This window comes from Coenobita brevimanus, chromosome 100 (genome assembly GCF_032717465.1).
Source record: "Coenobita brevimanus isolate Jiangsu-jjx chromosome 100, ASM3271746v2, whole genome shotgun sequence".
In the NCBI taxonomy this organism is placed as follows: domain Eukaryota; kingdom Metazoa; phylum Arthropoda; class Malacostraca; order Decapoda; family Coenobitidae; genus Coenobita; species Coenobita brevimanus.
The window spans coordinates 47,648,809-47,673,622 of NC_137053.1; the positions used below are offsets into that span (position 1 = coordinate 47,648,809).

A 24,814-nucleotide genomic window follows, 5' to 3' on the forward strand; every position below is an offset into this window, starting at 1 on the left:
GGTCAGAATATCCACAAGACTCATCACATCCTCTATTTTACTTCTTTTATATATATATATATATATATATATATATTATATATATATATATATATATATATATATATAGTCAATAATGTGAAACTGGTTCAACTACATCACCTCTTATGTCCGCCAAAGCAGTACGTGGCTGGGTGAACACTCCCAAAGTTTATTACCCTGGCAGGGCGCGAACCCTAGTTCTCTCATGTACGAAAACGCACATTCTACCGACTTACCACAGAGTCCCCATATATATATATATATATATATATATATATATATTGACAGAGATAGAAAAAAATACATAGCTAGATACATATACAGGTGTGTGTGTGTGTGTGTGTGTGTGTGTGTGTGTGTGTGTGTGTGTGTGTTCCATATAGGACACTTGTGACGAAGCTGGGTAAGGAAAAAGAAGATAAATATTAATGGATATCGATTTCGCGACAGTAATAATGAGAGACATTGGGTTTTTGCTAAGTTCGAATATCCCCTGCAATAAGACAGGGTATAGTCAATGTCAAGTTGTAGGGAACAGTTATATATATCCGCTGCAGCCTCTTCATATATCCCATCCCAACATCTGCAGCAAGAGAAATGTTCAGGCTCTCAGCTCCCCCTTTGGTATGGTAGGTTTGGATTAGGCCTACCTTCAGCTGCATGAAAGCGTCTGATATTAACTTGAATATTTTGTATAATTCTCTTGTATATTTATCTATCTATCTATTGCCAGGAGCCTTAATCCAGTATGGAGTGGCCACAAACAAATCGCCTCCATGTCGCCTTGTCCCCTGGCATTTCACTGCCATGCTACCAGCTCACACACCCCTCTCTCATATACCTCCCCACTCCATCCCTCTATCTCATCCTTACATATCTCAACTTCAATAACACTTAAAGTTCTTTGGTATTTTTAGCCAAAAATCACATGAGACTGTTGTTAACCTTCTTCTGCAGTGGGTTTCTCTGAGACAAATAACATCGCCTGGCATTAGACAGAGCAATACGTTAACTCGTTGGTCACAGCCAGAAAAGGGATTAGTTATATATTTTTTCACTCTTAATTTTGCAGTACATGTAAGCTGTTTTGCTGATTAATATGTGTTTTCATGTCCAGGAGTTGTGTTATTTTATCACATTCAAATTTCACATTTTTTTTTTTCCAATAACTTTATGTGTTTGAATAGTGTGGAGTTTGATGCAAGACTGAATGTAAGCATGCATATGAATGGATTTGGTTGCCAATATTTTTCAGATTTGATAGTTAAACTGTATATTTACAAGAGAAGCAATAAAAAGGCTGTGGGTTTTGCCATTCAAGTTGGAAGGAAGGAGAGTATTGTGGAATGATTAAGTGACAATGGAGTCTATCATAAAATGAATAGACGTCGGGACCCATTATGATCGGGCAGTATTTTGAGGAAGGGGATGATCAAAAATACAAACAATCAGAATAGACACTGGGTATACGGCCTCGGCATCTATTCGACTCAAGGTGATGGATGCCCATGGTTACATAGTACGGTGAAACCCTTGGATATGTTGTAGCACCGGTTAATTCACCAAAAATGTACTAAGTGTGTAGTTTCCATCTTCACGGGAAGTAGGCTACTACCATGGGGGTGACCTGAGATTGAAGCCCAGTAACTTGCCTTGCCCAGTACTTCCAGGCGGGTAACTCCACATTTACCAAGTGGTCAAATTTTAACTGAGCTCCACTACTCATGCATATATCCTTGTACACAGTTCATCCTCTTGGGGCTATTCCCCCTCAAGTATTTCTGCATCTCACTATATAGATCATTGCCTGGCGAAGTGCTGTCTGCCACTGGAAGGTCGCTGCATGCTTGTGGTCGATGTGTCTGCTGGGACGGACATCTCAGGCTATAACAACAACAACAGTAATAATAATGACGTCGAGAACAATCATAAGAGACAAAAAGAAAAACCAACATTCAACGTATGACTCGCAACTGTCAGTTTATTTTGCAGGCTATTATATATTTTCTTTATATGAGAAGTATCGGACTAGATAAGGAAATCCCTTCCCAGAAGCATGTAACACAATCTGCAATATTTTTCTTTATCTGAACATATGCAAATAACTATTAAACTGATACCCATTTATCTCCTTAAAAGTATGATTAAAGGAAACTTAGTGTATTTTGAGTATGGCTATTTTGTGTGTGTTATATGTATGCTCTGGTTGGCATGTGTGGATCACATGGTGGTCATGTTGTCGGTACACTCAGGTAGAGAAGGAATTCAATCCTGCTAAGTGTCCTTAGGGAGAGACTGGTGGGTACGGGGGAATATTACCGCCATCATGGCACCATTTGGCTTCCGAACTTCCATCCATTGATAATGACACAGCCCTCAAGTCTGACCCAGATTATATTTATGTGGACGATGTGTGGTACGGTGTTGGTGATGCCGTTAACTTATAACAAACCTCTTATTAAAACTCTTTACATACAGACTACTACTGAGATCAACATTTTAATGTTAACTGGCTGCATCATGATGCAGATCTTTAAAAGCTGTTGTGGTCTTGTGAGACAGTATGCATGTCTGAAACGACAGTGCTTTATGCACATCATTTCGAATCTAAGAGATGACTGGATGTGATTCTATCGTATAAAAAGTTTAGGGGACATATGTCGGGTTCCAGTCCACTTGTTTCAGACGAATGATTCATTCGTCTTCCGTCCCGTCCCTGGAAAGGGGCAATAGGGGATTGCCTATTTCCACTGTAACATAGAGATGAGTCAGATCATCCTTTACTGCATATATTTCACCTTCATGAAATACCTGTAATACATCCACGGCAGTACTTCTTAAACTCGTGAATGATTCACCCAGTGGAGTACGGTGTAACATTTGGATAGGATGTAAATAAAACTTTTGTTGAGGAATAAATTGAGAGTAAATGAAACAATAGGAATATGATAAACCACACCGAATTATTAAGAATTTAGTCATGTTTCCCATTGAAAAGCATCATTTTTTTAAATGCACATGTAATGTCAGTATTATGTAGACTAGCTTATTGTGTGTTAGTGTTGGAAAATTTTAAATAGCATCCATTCATTGCCACGCGCAGCTGATGTCTTATATATTCTGTTCTGGCTAGTGTCAGATGATTTCGTTTTCCATAACGAAATTTGTCCAACATCCGAGATAAATATGTAAGAGCACAGCATTTTCGTGTGTGCATTAAAATGAAAGAACTAATAATTTTTTGTTAGTAGTCGTGTAATTATTATTTTTTTTTAAAGGGAATGCAAGCTCACACTGAACTTAAGATGATAAGCCCATTGCTTAAACAAAACTCATACCGATGCAAGAAAATAAATTTAAAGTATATTACATAAAAAATTTGGAATACTAATGTATCTCAAAGAAAGGTGACCATTCCCATTCTTCTAACTATAGCCTAGTTGCTTTAACATCCTACCTTTCAAAAATTTTCGAGTCTATTCTTAACACAAAATTGTGAAGCATCTTTCCTATCACAACCTTTCTTCTGATCGCCAGTAGGCTATGGGTTCCGCAAGGGACGGTCCAATGGCAATCTTCTCACCTACCTTTCAGATTTTAGTGAAAGTCTTATCATTGCACCTGACATCTCAATGGCTTTTGGTCAGGTCTGGCATAAATATCTAATTTTCAAGCTGCCCCTTTACAGTCTCTATCCTTCTATCTGCACCTTCATCTCTAGCTTCCTTTCTGGTTGTTCTGTACCTGCTGTTGTAGACGGCCATCGTCTTCCACAGCTATCAATAGTGGTGTTCCTCAGGGCTCTCTTCTGTCACCAACTCTCCTCCTTTTATTCATCAATGACGTTCTAAGCTGTACATCTAACCCTATCCACTCATATGCTAATGATTCCACCCTTCACCCTTCCATTCGCTTCCAGCAGCGTCCATCTCAGCAGTTACTTCAACAAACAAGGGATGAGGCTATGGCACAGCTAATGTATGACTTGGCTCATATCTCTGATTGGAGTAAAAGTTTTTAATCAATCAAAAACTCAGTTCTTATATCTATCAACCTAACAAAATCTTACATAGGAGTACCCTCTAATTTTTAAACAATATCTTGCTCAATGCTGCATCATCTTCCTACATACTTGGGGTTTCTTTCTCTCTGGATGAATCTTGGAAAGAACATTTTACCACTCTTGGAAAAATCTGCTTCCAAGGGATTGGGTGTGCTAATCTGACTCTGCACCCTCTTTAATCTTGCACAGTTGTTGACTTTATACGCGGGTTTTATTCTCCCCTGTGTCAAGTACATCTATTATGTGTGAGAAGGCTCCCCGCATAGAGCTCTTCTGAACAAGGCGGAGTCAAAGGCTTTTCATTTCAAAACTCTCCTACTCTTACTGGCTTTTTTCAACGTCTTTCTCTTCGTCGCACTGTTGCGTCTTTATTTCTATTTTTATCGATACTTGAATAGTCACTGCTCCTCTGAACTCTTTGCTTGCATCCTTCCACCGCTACGGAGGGCGTAGCACCCGTCTAGCAACAAACTGTTATCCCTTTTCTGTCCAACTCTCGAATCCAAGAGTTAACAGTTACTGCCGGTCCTTCACGTATGCAACAGGTCAACTTTGGAACTGTCTTCCTCTGGCTGTAATTCCTGCTTCCTATGATCATCAGCCTTCCAATCGCAGTGTGTCCAGGCATCTCAAAATGAACTGATCTTGAATTTGGCTCTCTCTTATTTTGCTTTTGTTTTTTCTTAGATGGAACAATTTGCAACCTCCTGGCCTTTGGTTCCTTCTTCCTTGCATTAAACACACACAAACACACACACACAAACACACACACACACACACAAACACACACACACACACACACACACACACACACACACACACACACACACACACACACACACACACACACTTCTGCCAACTCATCAACTCCGGTTTCACTCAACACTGTTGTTTCAGTACTACATTTTCAAATTTTCCCAAACAAAGGATGGAGACAACCGATTTCCTGACTCTCCCCGCAGTACACCCTAGATATTTTTCGTATGCAAGAATTTCTATGGAGTAAAGCAAATTTTTTATTATTAATGCTGCTTGGTAATCATTGTTATTTAGTTTTATTCAGTATTTAACACTAAACTTTGAAACACTTTAGAAACTTGTTGCTATTCCATTTATTACCTTTCCAATAATTGTAAACAAAATGAATTACGAAAAATTCCTTATGGCCTACAAAGAAACAAAAGTGGAAAATTACTGAATTATCAGCAGGAGATATAGACAGGAATGAATATTTGCAATAATCACTCAGGGATAAATGACTGAAAAAGTTCTCGAAGCACTGATCTTAGGCATCGCTTATGAACGTGATAACTCATTTTTAGGCCTTTGTTCCTTCGCTTTCATTCAAACATCCCTCTGGTAAACGGATAATTCCAATTGTAGGCACTGATTATTTTACAGATATTTGTTACTGAGCAATTTTCACTCCAATACTGTGATGTGATAGCCAGAAGTCAATTTTTGTGCCTAGAAAGTAAAGCGGTGCTTCATAAAAAAAAGGGGAAGGGGTGGAGTTGGGGCTATATATATATATATATATATATATATATATATATATATATGTGTGTGTGTGTGTGTGTGTGTGTGTGTGTGTGCTGTGTGCTGAAGGTGAGTACATGAACCCATGCAGTGTACATTTTGCATAACATCTGACGATTTATTAAATCATAGGCGGGCCAACACCCGAAAATAGGTGAATGTTTAAACACTGAATATAGGAATTTTAGTACTTAGTAACTGAATATAATCATGGCCATGAGTGACTATTCGTAGCAAGTGTGTAATAACCCGTAACCCTCGTATTACCTTCTTCACTACGAGGACATCGTTGTCATCTACTCGTATTCTTTCATCCACCAGTGAAGATCGCTCCTAGTAAACGGTAAGAAGGACTGCTTTTTCCTTCCTCAATAGGTGTACAGTACATCTGTCAACCAAAAAGTAAATAAATCAATAAACAAAATTAAAGTAAAGAAACGTACAGATTTACTAAATAAATGCGGGACTTTAAGGGACTTTCCTAAAAAGAAACAACATACGGGGCTTCTCAAAAGTAAAGAACCTGGCGCGTGAAAATCCTTAGGAGGCTTCAGTGAAACACTAAATCGGGTTCGCCAATGATGTAAATGGCTTTTAAAAATCATTAAAGGGGTTTAGTGTAGAACTATATGGGATTAGGTAGAGTGAATAAACTTGCGTTTGAAAATCCTTAGTTGTGACTGATTGACCAAGCCGCCCTTTGCAACACCCCGTACAACATGCAAGAAAAAGCCAGAGAAGTCGTTGCAGTAATTAACTTACACTACACCATCTTACTCTGCTTCAGTTTGGCTGCTATAAGAGTATTTCATCAAGGAAAGTAAGTATTGGTATTATGTAGGACCTGTAGATATATGTAAGGACCCTTTTAACTAAAAAAGGTAAGAACGATTTTTTTTTTTTTTCATAAAGTAAAATTTTTCACAAGTTGGATGTTGTGGTATGAAGAACATAGTATACTGTACCATGTTAAAATATAAAGGTATCTTCCTACTGAAGAGGTTAAATCTTGAGAGCCAGGGCGATAAAGCAAATTGAGGGATGTTTCGCAGCTTGATAAAAGGTAAAATCATCCAAAGAATCTTGAGAGGGTATTCTGTTGAAATGGACTTCCCACTCAGTCTCAATCAAGATATTATGTCCTGTACTGCTCTGATGATACGAGACTCATAAAAAAAAAAAGTCAAAAATATTTTATCTTCATAAGTTTAATGCAGAATTTCTCTTCTTCACAGTCAGCTTGTTATAAAAGTTTAGTTAGAGGGCCGTATCATTTAAATATGTAATGATTATCGGTAAAAAAGATTTACCGTCCTTCCTTAACCTTATCGAGTTTTTACTGAAACTTCCTGTATTAAGAACAAAGGGAACTAGTCATCACGGATGTTGCAACTGTAATATGGCATAGTGCAAACTACCTCACAGTGGCAAATGCCTGGCTCAGCAGTAGTCGTTATGGCTTAATGATCGGTCTTTCAAATGTGTAACATGCGCTTCTTGTGATTTATTTTCCTCTGTCCAGAGAAACATTTCCGAATGTTGTCAGAGTAGCCACCATCTCTACTATGTACAAAGGAAATTTTCAGATGTTGTCTTTGTAGTCACCAAGACTGTCCAGAGAAAATTTTCTAACTAGAAAGCACTCAGAAAGCGCATGCCTCCGCCAATGCCATTGCCATTAAAAAGGATCCGAATCCGGATCCGTGAAGATATTGTCTGGAATACATAGAATCTGGATCAGCCACAAAGTTTAATCAATCCTTTCTTAGTCCATGGCCCACCATCCCACAAAATTTCATTGAAATTCATTTAGTACTTTTGGAGATAATGTGCGGGATACTGTGGATCCGGATTCAAGAAAGAAATTATTAAATTTGGGGGCGGATCCGGATCCGGATCGGCCCCCAAATTTAATAATTTTTTTCTTGGTCCGTGGCCCACCCTTCCACAATATATCATTGAAATTTACTGAGACCTTCTGGAGATATCGTGTGGACAAACAAACAATCAGACAAACATGGGTGAATACATAACCTTCTCCATCTTCGATGGTGAAGGTAATGATGTCAGTGTAGACACTATCACTAGTCTGTCCAGAGAAACATTTCAAAATGTTGTCAGTGTAGCCTCCACGGCTCTTCTGTCCAGAAAAATCATTTCAAAATGTTGTCAGTGTAGCCACCACCACCACCTGTGCTGTCCACCTCATCACCTAACAAATCTTTAGTCTGCGATGTTCAGTCTACAAATTAACACATCAAATGAATTAAAAAGTTATATGGAGGAGAATTTTAAATATCTCTTACGGTAAGAAAAGCTCTAAGAATAATTTTACTTCCCTAAAAGCAAAATAAGAATGTTCTGCCTTAACTAATTATTAGCTAAGAGCATTAGGCTATACTCAGATATGACTTCCAAATTATCGACTACATTCGATGTGCGAGATCAGCCTCCTCCACACAGTAAAACAAAAAAATCTTTATGGTTGCAGAGAAATAGTTTTATTTTTCAACCGATGGATGTTTTACCATCTACTCCAATTAAAACTGATGTACTGTTCCACAGTGTGATACTCATCTGATGCCAATGCACACCGGTACTGGGAAGAAATCTGAGTATCACATTCTCAGTTCACTGGATACCTAACATGATGAGAGTGGTTGCACAAAAAAATCAGTCTTGAATGCAGGCCTTGATGCATATTGTTACTAAGCTCTCACATGAACACCGTACTGGACTTATAGAAGTGGACTACGCATGAAAATAGTTTCTGAGAGTTTAACCTAAACGTGCAGTTACTACATTTACAGCAATTAAAAGATGAATGTTGATTTATGTTATATTACAATGTTGTTCTTGTTGTGTTCCTCTACCAGTTCCTGTACCTGTCGCCTGCATACAAGTGAGTATAAATTCTTAAGGGAGAGAGGGCATAGGTGGAAAAGGGAGATGGGAATATTAACTAACAAAAACAAATGAAAGAAAAAAAATGCTGTGAAATGGCAAGCAGTGAGGAGAGCGGAACTGCTAGAGCAAAGTGTGAGGGGGGCAGAGAACAACGGAACCGATAAACGGAAAATAGCGAGCATGGTATACGAGACGAGAGGAAGACTGAGTGACAGGTGGTAGAGGTAATGAGAGAATGTATGGAATATAAATATATAAATATAAATATAAATATAAATAGATAGATAGATAGATAGATAGATAGATATAGATAGATAGATATACTCGTATATACCGAGAGAGAGAGAGAGAGAGAGAGAGAGAGAGAGAGAGAGAGAGAGAGAGAGAGAGAGCAATCTCATTATTCCAAACAAAAATAAAGTTAATCTCTTCACAGCTAAAGAGTGACATTATTTTGATCTTGCTACCTCAGGAGGACTTCGGTAAGTTGCGCGTAGACCATTTTGCAGTGACGGCATTATAAACAGTCTCTTCATTAACCCTTTCACATGGTGGGTTGCCGCCCTTTGATGAATATAATAATCTAGAGAAGGTAAGAATATATCTAAAATTACGTCATCAAACTGAAGGGTTAAAAACTAGTTTTTGTCTGTCAGCACCAGTGGTCGACAAGGTTATTGGAACTCCTTTAGTATTGTGTATGAACTGGGCTTGATGATGAGGTTTCCCGCCTTTTATTTCATTATTGCTCTCTGCGGACGATTATATACCGGTATAGCTTAGGACAGATTTTCCCAAATGTAGCGGCAAGATACAGTTTTCATTAACCTAAGCAAAAATAGATACCCTTCCCTTAGCTGAATAAACTTGTCTGGCGAGAGCAAGCATGACATATATATACTGTATATGTGTACCCTGTATACAAGCAGCCGTGGCTCAGTGGATTAGAGCGCTCCGCCCTGACCAAAGGGTCGTAGGATCGAATCCACTCAAGGGTCATTGGTAGACATCAGGAAGGGCATCCGGTCTTATAATGCTACACTCTCCAATCCAAAAGTCCTCTACCCAGGGGCAACGCGTTAGCCCTTCAGGGATACATGGCGTTAAACCATGCGTTTTCCTAAACTGAAAAACGAGGGTTAGCGCTCCGCCAGTTAATAAACTTTGTGAACATTCTTCTGGCCATGTACTGCTTGGTGGACATAAGGGGTGCTGTGGCTGAACCAGTGTCACATACTTTGTTATAAAGTATGCTTGCACCCAATCGGTTTGCGCGGGACGACTACACTTGGTTCACAGACTACACACACACACCCAAAGCCACTCCAACACTACAATTACACTTACAAGCACTTCTCACCCTACATACAATCTCTACTAAACAACCTAAGCCACTTCGTAGAGATTAAGTGGCTGTATGGTCCCCACTTCGGTCGGAATAGGCTGGTCCTGCAGTGGACACTCAAACTGCTGATATATATATATATATATATATATATATATATATATATATATATATATATATATATATATATATATACATATATATATATATATATATATATATATATATATATATATATATATATATATATATATATATATATATATATATAATAGTGTGTGTGTGTGTGTGTGTATATATATATATATATATATATATATATATATATATATATAAACAGTATATGAAATGTGTGTGTGTGTGTGTGTGTGTGTGTGTATATATATATATATATATATATATATATATATATATATATATATATATATATATATATATATATATATATATATACTTATTTAGATGTATATTGTAACTCACCGCAAATTGGACAGCTGGCTTTCTCTCCAGTGGCTCACTTCATTTTTCCTTCAACTGATATTTTAACATGGGGAGCCGCAAAAAATATTCCTTCACACCATATAAGATTCCAACTACATTAGTGACAATATAATCTTCTGCATAATATACAGTCTTGTTCTAACCGGCCATAACAGCTTTTTTTTTTTTTTTCCACCTTGTTCTAAAGAACCCAAGTTTCTTAAATCGCTTACTTTTGATCCAAGTAAAGAACTAACAGCAGTAGAAACCGCAAAATATCAATCTTTCAAGCCACGATTGATAAAATAGAAATTTCTCACAGGAAAAGATAGGATGAGATCAGCGAGAGATGTGTCGTTTGGTGTGTCAATCTTGGGGTGTGGCCTTCCCGAGTTGGCCCTGATGCAGAACCTGGCATTAATCTAACTCTCTCGAGAGTTCCTGCCCTTATTAACACAGATTTTCTTGCCGCAGGGCCAGTTAAACACCGGAGGCTGGAATCATGTATAATTATTTACAACAAATTTAGCCACAGGTGTAATATATATTTTCAATATACTTGAGACAAATGTGGTTGAGTTTAGCAAGGTAAAGAATGATGCTTGGAGTGCAAACATAGGAACATGACCTCGTTCTGCTCTGGCAAGGCAATCATTCGTTTTGGGCTTCAGTTTATCTTGTAGAGTACTGCGCTTTGTGTTATGGTTACGTCTTTATGAATGTATTGCTAGGACATTGCAACATCAGCAGCGTTTTATGTTTTAGTGTTATTGTGATACAGAAATGCTCTGGTTGATCACACTACAACAAGAAATTTCTGGTTTTAATAAAGAAGGAGTCTCACATTCTGGAGTCTTGGAGAGCTTCACACGGTCTTTAATATTTTGTAGATTTTCACCATCAGTTTTACACAATAAAACACAAATAAGAAGTGGAGAGAGTGGCCACAAACAAATCGCCTCCATGCCACCCTGTCCCCCGATATTTCGCACCCTCCCCCCAGCTCACACATCCATCTCTCATTTACTTTTCCACTCCATAATACGACCCATACACACAGTCCATTCCTTGTCGTAAGTATGCTTGAAGGGGGATTTTAGCTGGACAAGTTTTACTGGGCAGAGATTGACAAATGAGGAAGTAAAGGTGCGTTGTGGTGTGGATGTGGATGTGACAGAAAGCGTTAGAAGAAATACACTGAGGTAGTTTGCCCATGTGGAGAGGATGGAGAGCGAGAGACAAACAGAGTGTATGTGAGTGTTGCGGAGGGGCAGAGAGGGAGCAGGAGGTCGAGGATGAGATGTAGGGATGGAGTGGAGAAGTAGATGAGGGAGGAAGGTGTGAGCTGGGAGGAAGGTAGTGAAATGGCGGGGGCCAGGGCGACATGAAGGCAATTTTTTGTGGCCACCCCTTACGGGATTAAGGCGTCTGGCAATAGACAGAGAGAAAGCAGTACTGGTTAGACTTGATAAGGAGGGATTCCATCAGCCTCCCATCCCACCTAGACTACGGTGACGCCTTTTGCCAATTATTCCTACTGCTTTCATACGATTCAAACTGTGGGTATTGGTACGATTATGGTGCACGTGTACTCTCCGGTAGAATGCCCTCAGATAAACGATGATAATTAGGGACTGTCAGGAACCTGATCGGTAAATCGTAGTGTAGCACAGGTGACCCCGTCATCACCCGGGGCAGTTACCGTGCCTGGCGATAGCGCAAGACACAACTCGTCACTGGTGATGGGGTGGTCATCGAGAGAGGAAGGAATGGTATGGGCCTCTACAGTGCGTACTAGTCTGTTTTTTTGCTGCAACCAAGTGGCCATCCCTGGTGGGAGAGGACAGGAATGTCAGTTGGGATTGTGTGGACCATTTGTGAGCAGGATCCTTGGCATATTCCACAGAAGTGTATTGGAGAGGGTGAGAGGGAGACTCGTGTAACAGGACAACTCTCTTAACACGCCGCCAAACTCTATATGGAGGAGTGTGAACGTTAATATGTATGCTTGAGGTGGCGGGAGCCAGGAAGCCCTGGCAGCAGTGAGATAAGCGTGGAGGTTGTCAGGCGTGTGGTCAGTGTGGTACGCTGCTGCTGCCGTTCGTCACACCTCCCCTCCACTGTCACGCAGGAGGCCCTCCCACACCCAGCCATCTGACTGACGGGCAGAGGATCTCGTATGATTGACTTACTAGCAACTTAAATGATCATAGAATTCTTGTACTACGGCAACTAGGAAGGTACAGAGTGCAGTGGATGAGGTAAATGAGTGACTTGCAAACCAGGTGGATAGCATGGCCTTAATAAAGGACTACAACGGAGGAGGGATATCATGACATGGAGGAAATGTCAGAAGGGGGTTGGGAAACGTGGGAAAATAGGAGAGAGAAAGAGAGGAGTCCCATGCGTGTGTTGGTCACGAGAGGTCAACCGAACCAGGAAAACACCGATACAATTAGATTCTAACTAAAGCTTACCTAATTGTATGAACCACACTCCCATTCACTCACCATTTACTCCGTGGAGTTCTGACTCCACCGGATAGATCTACACCCATTAGATAACGTACAAAATCCTCATCTGTCATCGTGGAGTGAGATCCACAAAACTATGAAAACGTAACATAGCTCTGCCGCCAAACAGTTTACCACACTTATTGCACTTGCATGTTCCACCTCTGAATGGATTAGTAAGTGCTAGGCAGGTTTCTCTTTTATGTTGACAGACAGAAAGATAGACACAGACAGAGAGAGATGGACAGAAACAGACAGACAGACGTACAGACACAGACAAACATAGATGGACAGAAACAGACAGACAGACATACAGACACAGACAAACATAGATGGACAGAAACAGACAGACAGACATACAGACACAGACAGTCAGCCACAAAGAGACAGACAGACAGACGGATGGACTGACACAAACAGACCGACCGAAAGACAGACAGACAGACAGGAAAACACAGACAAACAGACAAACATAGAGACAGACACAGACAGACAGACAGACAGATACACACACACACACACACACACACACACACACACACACACACACACACACACACACACACACACAAACACACACACACACACACACACACAGATATACAGACAGACACAAATATAGAAAGACAGAGACAGACAGACACAAAGATAGAAAGACAGAGACAGACAGACACAAAGATAGAAAGACAGAGACAGACAGACACACACACACACACAAGACAGACAGACAGACACACACACACACACAAGACAGACAGACAGACAGACACACACACACAAGACAGACAGACAGACAAACAAACACAGACTTTTCTCTCAGTGTAGTCGCCTGGGGAGAGAGAGAGAGAGAGAGAGAGAGAGAGAGAGAATTTTTATCGCTATATCTGTATCTGTCTCGCCACCTATCTATATCTGTATCTATCTATCTGTCTGCCTATCTATCTGTCTGTCTGTCTGTCTGTCTGTCTGTCTCTGTCTCTGTCTCTCTCTGTCTCTCTGTCTCTCTGTCTCTGTCTGTCTGTCTCTCTCTCTCTCTCTCTCTCTCTCTCTCTCTCTCTATACATATCATTTGCAATAGAACTCATGTTTGGTTGGGTGGAACAGACCTGAACAGGGAAAGTCTCAAAGTAGGGCTAAAGATGAGTCGGAGTAAAACTAATGTTTAATCCACAAACACCAAAAAGCGTCACCAGAATAAGGCAAGAAGTTCTTGAAGTGGTACAGGAGTACAATTACTTGGGACAAATACTAAAATTAACGAAAGATCATGATAGCGAAATAAAAAGGCGCATTACAATTGGATGGAAAGCTTTCGGTAAACATAGAGACATTATGAAAAGTAGCTTATCAGTTTGTATGAAACGAAAAGTATATAACGAATGTATAATTCCAGCTATGATGTATGGTTGTGAGACCTGGAAGCTGATAAAATCGATGGAAAATAAATTAATCCGTTCTCAGAGAACAATGGAAGGGTCAGTGTTGGGAATACCTTTAAGAGACAGGAAAAGATCAACTTGAGGGAGAGAGCAGACTAAAGTCAAAGATATTGTAGAAATGATAAAAGAACAGAATGGAGGTGGGCAGGCCATGTAGCAAGAATAAGGGATAACCGATGAAGTAAGTGACTGACTGGACACCAAGAGATTGTAAGCATAGCAGAAAAAGGCTAGACAGGAGGTGGAGAGATGAGATATAGAAATTTGCAGGGAAAACGTGGCAAAGATTGGCTCAGTCAAGGAATTCGTGGGGAAGGCTGTGGGAGGCCTTGGTTCACAAGTGGACTTGTAATGGCTGATGATGATGATGATGATGATGATGATGATATGTGTGTGTGTATATATATCATCATCATCATCCTGACCTCCTTTCCCACCCAAGGGCAGGGTGAGGAGTAGCAATGTCCAAACAGCACAAACTTGCCCAATCTAAATAGGCCACACTTCCATTCACTCATCACTCAAGCCCCCGGAATCCTGGCTCTACTGGATCGCCAAAAAACATTCACCACATTCTGCAGCTTCACACAAAAATATCCGGTTGAGTCAATCCGGACGCTGCCATGCTCACAAGGGGTGCCAAAATCCCTGATCATGCATTTCTCCTCACATAATTCAGCCAGCCAGCTCGATCTCTTGTCAGTTCCCTAGCCTCACCGACTTCCAAACCTCCCTTCCTCCAAAACTCATCCACCATATCTCTCCACCTTCTCCTTGGCCTACCTCGTCTCCTCCCTTCTTCAAATTCGCTCAGGTAAACCTTTTTCACCACTCTATTGTTATCCATTCTTTGCACATGACCATACCATCACTCTCTTCGATTCTGGGGACCACTGACTTCCTCACTCCACACCTTTCACGAATCACACTATTTCGTATCCTATCCATCCTCTGTACTCTACATATATTCCTCAACAGTTCCACCTCCACTACTCTTACTCTTGACTTTTCATTTTCATGCCACACCATAGTCTCACAGTACATTATATTTGTGTGTGTGTGTGTGTGTGTGTGTGTGTGTGTGTGTGTGTGTGTGTGTGATATGGAGTCGGGCGCTGACTGACATGCTCTTCCGGCATTGGAAATAGTAATTTGTCGATAGAATTATCATATAGCCTACAGTTGATTAAATCAGTAGCTCCAAGATGACCACACACACGCGCGCACACACACACACACACACACACACACACACACACACACACACACACACACACACACACACACACACACACACTCACACATTCTCCAATATGCAGACTACTAATCAGTAACGTTAATTAAGTTCTACAGGTATATCAAACCATCTCCACTCTCTCTCTCTCTCTCTCTCTCTCTCTCTGAAAGAATTAACTGGAAAGCAGGTGTGCGCAGCCAGCAAGACCGAGTAGGAATGATAAGGTATGTAGTAGTGGTGTTTGTATCATTTTTTTTTTTTTTTAATCGAGACGAAGATGCACTTGACAGGTTGGAGATGACTGGCTGAATGCAACACGTCCGAGTAACTTAATTACTAACCCAAGTTTCTCCCTGAAATATACTGTACGTTATGTCAATTAATAATGCTTACGAGGAGAGAGATTATGAAGTAATGTTGTATTCAGTCAATCATCACCAACTCATCAAGTGCATCTTCGCCTCGAAAAAAAAAAAAAAAAATGAGTACTGTTGCTTCCCCAGGGTCACCTGAAATGTGAACCCAGCAAAGTACAGCTTAAACTATTCTTTTACAATCCACCATTGTCCTTTTTGGGGACAGGGAATTAGTTCAGGGGCCTTTTATAAGAAGGCAGTTAAACCACGTGGTTTTATTGGCACCACCACATGAAGGCGTCCTTCTCCAACACCAATGACAGTATATATATATATATATATATATATATATATATTTTTATAGTTATAGTTATAGTTATAGTTATAGTTATATAGTTATATAGTTATAGTTATATAGTTATATAGTTATATATATATATATATATATATATATATATATATATATATATATATATATATATATATATATATATATATATATATATATATATATTAAACGGAGATGTGTAATGGAGGCCAGTGATCATAAACTTGTACCCAAATTTTAAGGAAAATGCTGAGGTTACTTGCGAAACGAAGAAAATAAGAAAGATGGATAGAAAGAAGGAAAGAATGAAAGATACAAAGCGAGAGAGAGAGAGAGAGAGAGAGAGAGAGAGAGAGAGCATTAACCCTCTAACGTTGAAGACATAATTTGTATCTAATTCTTAAGGACGTATTTTACGTACGCTATACAGGAGAGTTCGTAGCACCTCTTACTGAACTATGTATACTATGTAATACCTTTAAAAACTGTCCTGAGGCGTTAAGTACAGAATAAATCTGTAAGGGGCATGTGTTACGACATCTCCTTAGAATACAACCCTTACAACCTCCAGATGATTTTAATAATCTTAGGAAGGATCTTTTGTACTGAGAGGAATAATGAAATATGCATGGAATGATAATAAGTGGTAAAAAAAAAAAAATGGGGGGAGGGAGAGTAAATGAAAAAAAAATGGAGGGAGGACAGGAGAAGGGAGGGGGAGAATGAAGATAATGAAGGATGAAGGGGAGAAAAATGGGAAGGGAGGAGAAATGAATGAAAAAATAAGTAAGGAAGTAAATGGAAAATGAGATATATGAAAGAGGGAGTGGAGAAGAGGTGAATGAAATAATGAAGGAGGAAGGATTAGGATAGGTGGAATGAACAAAATAATGAAGGACGGTGGAGGGAGGGAGGGCGGAATGAATAAAGTAATGAAGACGGTTGGATAAGGGGAGTGATGATTGAGAAAATGAAGGAGGAAGGAAGAGGGACGCGTAATGAATGAAATATTGAAGGACGGAGAAGGTGGAGTGGAGAATAAATTAAGTAGTAAAGGAGGGAGGATGAGGGAGGAGGGAATGAATGACATAGTAAAGAAGGGTGGAAGAGAGAAATGAAAAATGAGAAAGGAAGGACCGGAAAATGGAGGTCAGTTGAAAAGGGAGGTGGAAGGGGAATAATGAAGATGGAAGGATGAGGGAAAGAGAAATTAAAAAGGATCAAGAAGGGAGGAATGGAAAGAGGTTATAGGTGGGGTGGGTATTCCCAGAAAGAGAGAGAGGGAGATCGCCCCTCCCCTTCTACCCAGGCTAATGCCATGCCAGGAAATACCACCCATCCTTCGAACAGTACTATCGAATCTTCCAGCACAATGGGCAAATATTCAGGACCCTGGAGCCTCACAAATCAATTCTGAGATATGTGAGAGCTGCAGGGTATGGAATAATCATTAAAACCATCACCACCATCATCATCATCATCGTCATCAACAGCCTGAATCAGCTCAGTACAGCATGAATGTTCTCCCATCTTTCTCCGCATTGACCTGTTACCCTCTTCCATGGTGCTCGACAGGGGCGCCTTCGCGAGATAGCACTGATGTAGCTGGGCGGCTCCAATGTCTAGTTATGCAAACGCACCTCATCTTCCTTCCCATCCTCTAAATGGGGAACAGTGGACTGCAGGAGGAGGGCAACTTCGGCCTGCAGTCTTCTGGATTCACATTCAGCTGAACCTGGGGTTAAAACGAACACTATTACTACCCTGTTCCATCCAGTCCAAGCAAGTCTTAGACTTCTTGTTCTTTATTTGCCTCTCGTCCTCACTCCATACTTTTTTTTTTTCATTATTGTTATAAAAGCATTCTCGGCCAATAAAGAACTAAATTCCAACTATGAGTACATAATATCGGCAACTTTCGGGGGCGGATCCAGTGCTCTGGAAATTGGGGAGGGACATAATTCTTGTCAGAATTGCCACGTAATCCATTAGATCATCAAAGTAATATGCAATTTGCTTGCTTCAGGCACTGGAGTACATAATATCGGCAAGTGCAAGTGCAATAAGATGCAGTAAGATATTTACTACATATATTTTGGCAAATAACATTGTTCTTTTAGTATATGCAATAACTAGGCTGCCATGAAATAAGGGGGTACGCAGCCAACTCTCCTCTAAATCCATGAATGACTAGGTATCATGTTAATCTTTTCAGGATGAGCATGTCATATAACCTTTTCATGCTGCCTCCGGACGATTTTATTCAGCTTACAAGATCCTCCTCGTAGTGAAGGGGTTGTTGAAGGCTACATCTAACCCTTCCCGTTCAAAAAGTCTTTCCTAAGCTGAGGAATATCGTCTTGGGACTTCAAGACTAAAACAGAAAAAGCGTCATAATCCTGAATGAGTAAACGAATATTTTATTTTATTCTTGCTATCTCGGATCTCCTGCCAATTTTATTCATCTTAGGGAGATTTCTGAAACTCGAGGAGGTAGATACATCATCCATTAACCATTTCACTACTAAAGATCACTCCTAAGTTAAATTTAATCGTCTGGTTGCAGCTTGATTAAAAGAGAAAAACATGTCATCGGAGTGAAAGATTTAAATCCTTGCATTAGTACGCGTATAATCAATTATTTGTTGGTACTTGTGTTATCTGTACTTAAGTCTGCATAAAAATCGGTGCTGTTGTGATACATAAAATAAAGCAGCTTGCGTTACGAACTCAACCCTCGCTAACTCGACAAAGACCAAATCTGACCAAAAGACAAACTCAACATCGGCCACTTGGAGATCAAACCGCGAGAATTCTCCGATGGGTGCAGTTAATGGGCGACCAAGTACAACGGTACTCTAGTGATGATATCAGCACATACTTCGGCTATTTCCCGAGATTGCTATCGTAAAAATACTCAGCGATAACATCCACTTTTCAGTGTTTCTTTCCTAATCTCTTTCGTGGGCACATATACAGTACGGTACGATATTGTATCATAATTATATCTACACCATGATCATCAGTTCATTCTGATTATAGAAATCATACATTAAATAACAGTTTTCAAGTCAACCAATCAATGCACGTATCTATGGCAGAGCTGCGGCATCTGAAGCGTGAGGTATATAAAAGAGATGGATCCCGCCATGATGTCAGAAGGCGGGCGACTCTGGCCCTGAAAGGAGTTATCCTGGTCCTGCCTACGATTCAAATCCAGACTGCCTCTCTCACCATAAACTGCCTTTCTCAGTCTAAATACCCTGTACATCAGTTTTACATTTTACTTTATCTTACCCTGTGTTCCAGCCATTTATTCCATACTGCCTTATAACCTTCCCCTCTTTTACTTAATCCTACTCATTTTTTCAATCCTTCCTTCCTGCCTTACCATTACCCCTTTTGTCTTTCTGATTTGCATTATTCTTTACGTTGTTTCTTCAGTCCATCACCTCTGATTCTGACCCATTGTGTTTGGCATCAAGAGCCATGACGCCACTGCTGATCCTTGCCACTATGCTCATCTCAGGTTAGTGTCACAGTCGTGTTCTAGTATGTTCCATCAATAAAATACAAGATACTGAGGTGTACTGCGCAGAAAAAATATCGTTAAGGAAGAGGTGCTACAGAATCTCCAATGCCACTAAATACGACCTTCAATCATAATTATTATGCTTCATCATAATCTAACATCGATGCAGTTGTAGCAGTAGTTGTAACTCCAGGCCTATCGGGACGTGAACCCGGTAGACTGCAGGCTGGAGTACCACTTCTTCTACAGCTAACGATCTGCCTTTCGGGTGATATGGAGGGAGGAGGGACGTTTGTATGTCCTTTAGCGGAGTCGACTGGAATTATCGGTCCTACCGGGGGAAGGCGTCTCTTTCCAGCACCTGGCTCGTATTCTAAGGGTCTTTTTAAGTTTATTTATTTATTATTATTTTTTTTTTTTGTCGATCAACGAGGCTCCCTAACACCTTTTCCAAAGCCATATATTTTGCTCCCTAACACCTCTCCTAAGCCATTTATTTTGCCCCAAACACCTTTTCCTAAACGATTTATTATGCTTGTCTCACTACACTCTTTGTTTTTCTTCTTCGTTCTAACATCGGCATCCCCTGTATAAGGAACATACAAAACGATATATCCTATACCTGGTTTGTTTTCATGTGACGGAACAGGTTCACTCCCAAACTTTCGTACCAAGTTGTGGTTGATTTAATTAAGTAGGAATTCGTCTCCTTGATTATTAGTCAAATTTACCATCGCTGAAAGGGCTTGGATTTAATATCATGTTAGATTTAATGCGCTATAGCCATAAGCGCATTAATTGGCTTTGCACATGTCGTAACACCTCATCCCTAGCGATTTATTTTGTATATTACGTGTGCGAAATGGAGGGGGAGTAAGAAATTGTTTTGGAAGGAGGTAAAGAAAGTAAGGCAGTGTGAAAGGGGAAATAGTAGGGAAGTGAAAGATAGAAATAATAGATTGTTGGTGGAGAAGAGAGAGAAAATGAGGAGATGGAAGGAGCATTTTGAGGATTTGTTGAATGTAGAGAGTGAGAGCAGTGCGAGTATAAGTGGTTGGGGAATGGATAAGAGAAGAAGAGATGAGAGGAGGGAGGAAGAGATCAGTAGGGCGGAAGTAGTGGAAGCAATGAAGAAGATCAAGACGAGGAAAGGCCCCAGGAATTGATGGAGTGTGTGGTGAAATGCTGAGGTATAGGGGTGAGATTACTGTGGAGTGGATATGGAAGTTGTGTAGATTGGCTTGGGAAGAGGGAAGGGTTCCAGAGGACTGGAAATCAGGTATAATTGTTCCTTTATACAAAGAAAAGAGGGAGAGAGAAGTATGTGGTAACCATAGGGGTATTTGCCTTCTTAGTGTGACTGGAAAAATATATGGTAGAATACTCATTGATAGGGTTAGGCCTATGACAGAGGAGCTAATTGGAGAAGAACAAGGGGGATTTAGGAAAGGAAAAGGGTGTGTAGATCAGATATTTGTTCTAAGAGGTTTAGTGGCGAAGTATCTAGAGAAGGGAAAGAAAGTGTATGCTCCCTTTATGGACTTGGAGAAAGCTTATGACAGAATAGATAGGCAATTTATGTGGAAGGTATTAAGAATATATGGAGCGGTGGGGAAATTGCTGAGTGCTGTGAAGAGTATGTACGAAGGAGCTAGGGCTACGGTGCGAGTGGATGGTGAGCTGAGTGAGTTCTTTGATCTCAATGTGGGACTGAAACAGGGTTGTGTGATGTCTCCATGGCTGTTTAATATATACATGGATGGGGTTGTAAAGGAGGTGCAAGGTAGGGCAGTGGATGTAGGGGTGGCTCTAATGAATGAGGGTGAGATATGTAAGATTCCGGTGTTGCTGTTTGCTGATGATACAGTATTGTTGAGTGAAGACGAATGGGAGTTGCAAGTTTTGGTGAATGAATTTGGGACAGTATGTAGGAAGAGGAATCTGAAACTTAATGTAAACAAGAGTAAAGTTATGGTGTTTGAGAGGAATGATGTCACAGAATGTATAGTGAGGTTGGATGGTGAGAATATGGAGAATGTGGGTGCATTCAAGTACTTCGATAGTGTGATGAGTAAGGATGGAACTTTGGGGGATGAAATGCGTGAAAGGGTACAGCAGGGAAGGAAGGTTGTTGGTTCACTGAGAGCTGTGATGAGAAATAGGGAGGTGAGTACGGAAGTTAAGAAGTCACTGCATGATAGTATTGTGATCCCTACCCTGACGTAAAGAAGCGAGACGTGGGCCTTGCAAGAGGGGAACAAGTCAAGAGTGAGAGCTGTGGAAATGAGTTACTTGAGAGGAGAATGTGGAGTGACATGGAGAGACAGGTTGAATGAAGAAGTGAAGGAACGTTGTGGGGTGGATGTGGATGTGGTTGAGAAGATTAGGAGAAAATTACTGAGGTGGTTTGGACATGTGGAGAGAATGGAGAATGAAAGACTGACTAAGAGGGTGTATGTAGGTGAGGTGGAGGGAGGGAGAGGGAGGGTAGACCGAGGATGAAGTGGAAAGATGGAGCTGAGAGGTACATGAGAGAGGGGGGAGTGAGTTGGAGGGAGGGTAGTCAAATCGTGGGTGACAGAGCGACTTGGAGGCGTTTTGTCTGCGGCCACCCTTTGCGGGATTAGGGCGTCGGGCTATAGATAGATAGACATGTTCATTCATAATCACGTGCATTAGTAAGTATCTTCAACATTTTGAGGGCTATCCAGACCTCCGCGCTGTCAGTTTTAAAATTTCGGCCCTCATCGTTAAAACTAGTATTCGACCCCAAACAACAAAGAAGCTAAATTTATGAACAATTAGAGCCGTTCATGTTACTACGGTTCTCGTTAAAAATTTGAGGGCTGCCCAGACCACCGAGCTCTCAGTTCTAAAATGTCGGCCCTCAGCGTTGAAACTTGCAGTGGAAATAATTATCAATCTCAAACTATAAAGACACTAAGTTAATGAACAATCGGAGCCGTTATTGTTACTGAAGTTCTTTAACCTTAACCTGTCTCAGGTTTTCGTCCTTCTCCAGTTTATTTCCCGTAGCTCAGTGACAGAATAAGACAAAACTGCAGCTTACGACGTTTGTTGGCCCGGTCCTCCCAAGAGAGGTAAATCTAAACAACAGCAACAACTTAAGACGTCCTCTCCATAATCCTTTTTTTTTTTACTAGCACCATATTCTAGTGGTAATATTTTCTTACAACTCGGGATTCAACATGGAAAGGTGGCATTTTGAGGCTAAGTTTGAGTGGACAGCATAAAGTCCATCTTTAAATCATGGGGACATACGAAATTCTGGTCCTGTTAACAATTATATATATATATATATATATATATATATATATATATATATATATATATATATATATATATATATATATAATATTTGGCCAGGTCCAGAATGAGGGGACTGTATGGGACATGGAGGGGAGAGGGAAAAAGGGAGACCAATGATGAGATGATGGAATGAGGTGGAATGGTCCATGAATGAGGGTGGTAAAAGTTGGAGGTAAGACAGCCTGATGACGGAGGACAGGGTGGCATGAAGGCGATCTGTTCTTGGCTATCCCCTCCGGGATTAAGGTACCTGGCTACAGACAGACCAAACACTCATTTCATGGCACCAAAAGGAACGAAAGACAATGAAACAACAGTAAGAGAAATATGAAGTGAGTGAGGTGAAGGGAAACGATGGATAGGAAGCACATAGGAAGAGGAGAGTGGTGCAGGGGTTATACTCTGGTACAATATATAATTTTAAATAGTACGATATCAGCCCGGTGTTGTTACCCAGGCAACGCCAGATTCGTTTTTTAGTTCGCTATAAAGTGAACTGGAATGGACTGAAAGGTTGTTTAGTAGGACAAATCTAAACTTGCGGCTAGGGTGGAGCACAAAGCTCTGTACAGTGTTGCCACGTTTTCCATAGCGCGTGCCCCCCCCCCTCTCTCTCTCTCTCTCTCCTGGGGGAGATGTGCGTCACCCTGGGGAATTTTGTTTCTTTTATGAGTGACTTTCATTTTTTTTTTTTTTATTATATCTAATTATATTTAAAAATATTTATTATTGTTTTGCATATGTCGCCAGATGACCTCGCTGGTGCGGCGCCATGATTTTTCATTCAATCACTCTCTCCCTCCTTCCTTCCCTCCCTTCCTCCATCCCTCAACACCTCCTCTGGCCTGACTTCTTCCCTCCCCCTTCTCTCTCTCTCTCTCTCTCTCTCTCTCTCTCTCTCTCTCATCTAAGGTGTTTTAGGATACATTTTGGTTATTTTCTTTAACATTATATTGTACATATTGTAAATTTGACTTTATTTTCACACCTCCCAGGAGGTAAGGACACAGTAAAGTGACACGAGGAGGCTTTCGGTTTAGTCAGGGTCTGTGTGAGTGTTGCCGCTCACGAGGGTTTAATGTATTATTTTTTCTTTTACTAAGAAATTGGCATATTTTTACTTATATTCCTGACATTATCTTATAATCACAATTGTGACATTATTACCAACTCCAGAAATACGGTAAAAGCCAATAAAAGTGACTACTTTTTTTTTTTTTAGCACCACTGTAAAATATTTATGCCACGTTTCTGTATTGCAGTATATTTCATGCATAATAAGTTTACTGTTCTTTCATAAATTATAATACACACGTTAACACTGTATTCATATGTGTTTATCGTATTTGTGATGCCTTTTACATATATAACAGCCGTTTCACATCGCGGGTTTGGGAAACATAGCACCACTGTACAGAGGGTCGTGCCTCACCCTAGCCGCAAGTTTAGATTTGTCCTACCATAGTAGTATCAGGAATTGAAAAACGAGTGTATGGTGAAGATGGTCTGGCACGTTGTGAAGAACTATAGTTGAATCAGGGTTTGGTGGTGATGGGATTTTTGTCGCAGTGACCTTAAGTGAACTTGGGGTGTGGGGTATTCTGCATACATACATACATATGTCAGGACTCCATATTATAAATACAAATCATAACAGAAAGCATGATGGATAGATAGATAGATATATAGACAGAGCACCAGAGGAGGTGTGGAAACGGGAAATT

The 24,814-nt window shown here is 40.3% G+C and overlaps 1 protein-coding gene across 1 annotated transcript in view; it reads left to right on the forward strand.

Annotated features, from left to right (window-relative positions):
• Positions 1 to 19,717: 19,717 nt before the first annotated feature.
• The window catches only part of LOC145414650 (trypsin-1-like), a 22,714-nt gene continuing 17,617 nt past the window's right edge, over positions 19,718 to 24,814 (forward strand). Inside the window, exon 1 of the mRNA XM_080284170.1 lies at positions 19,718 to 19,757. Within this exon, the coding sequence (XP_080140296.1) occupies positions 19,718 to 19,757 (40 nt within the window). The remainder of the gene's footprint in view (positions 19,758 to 24,814) is intronic.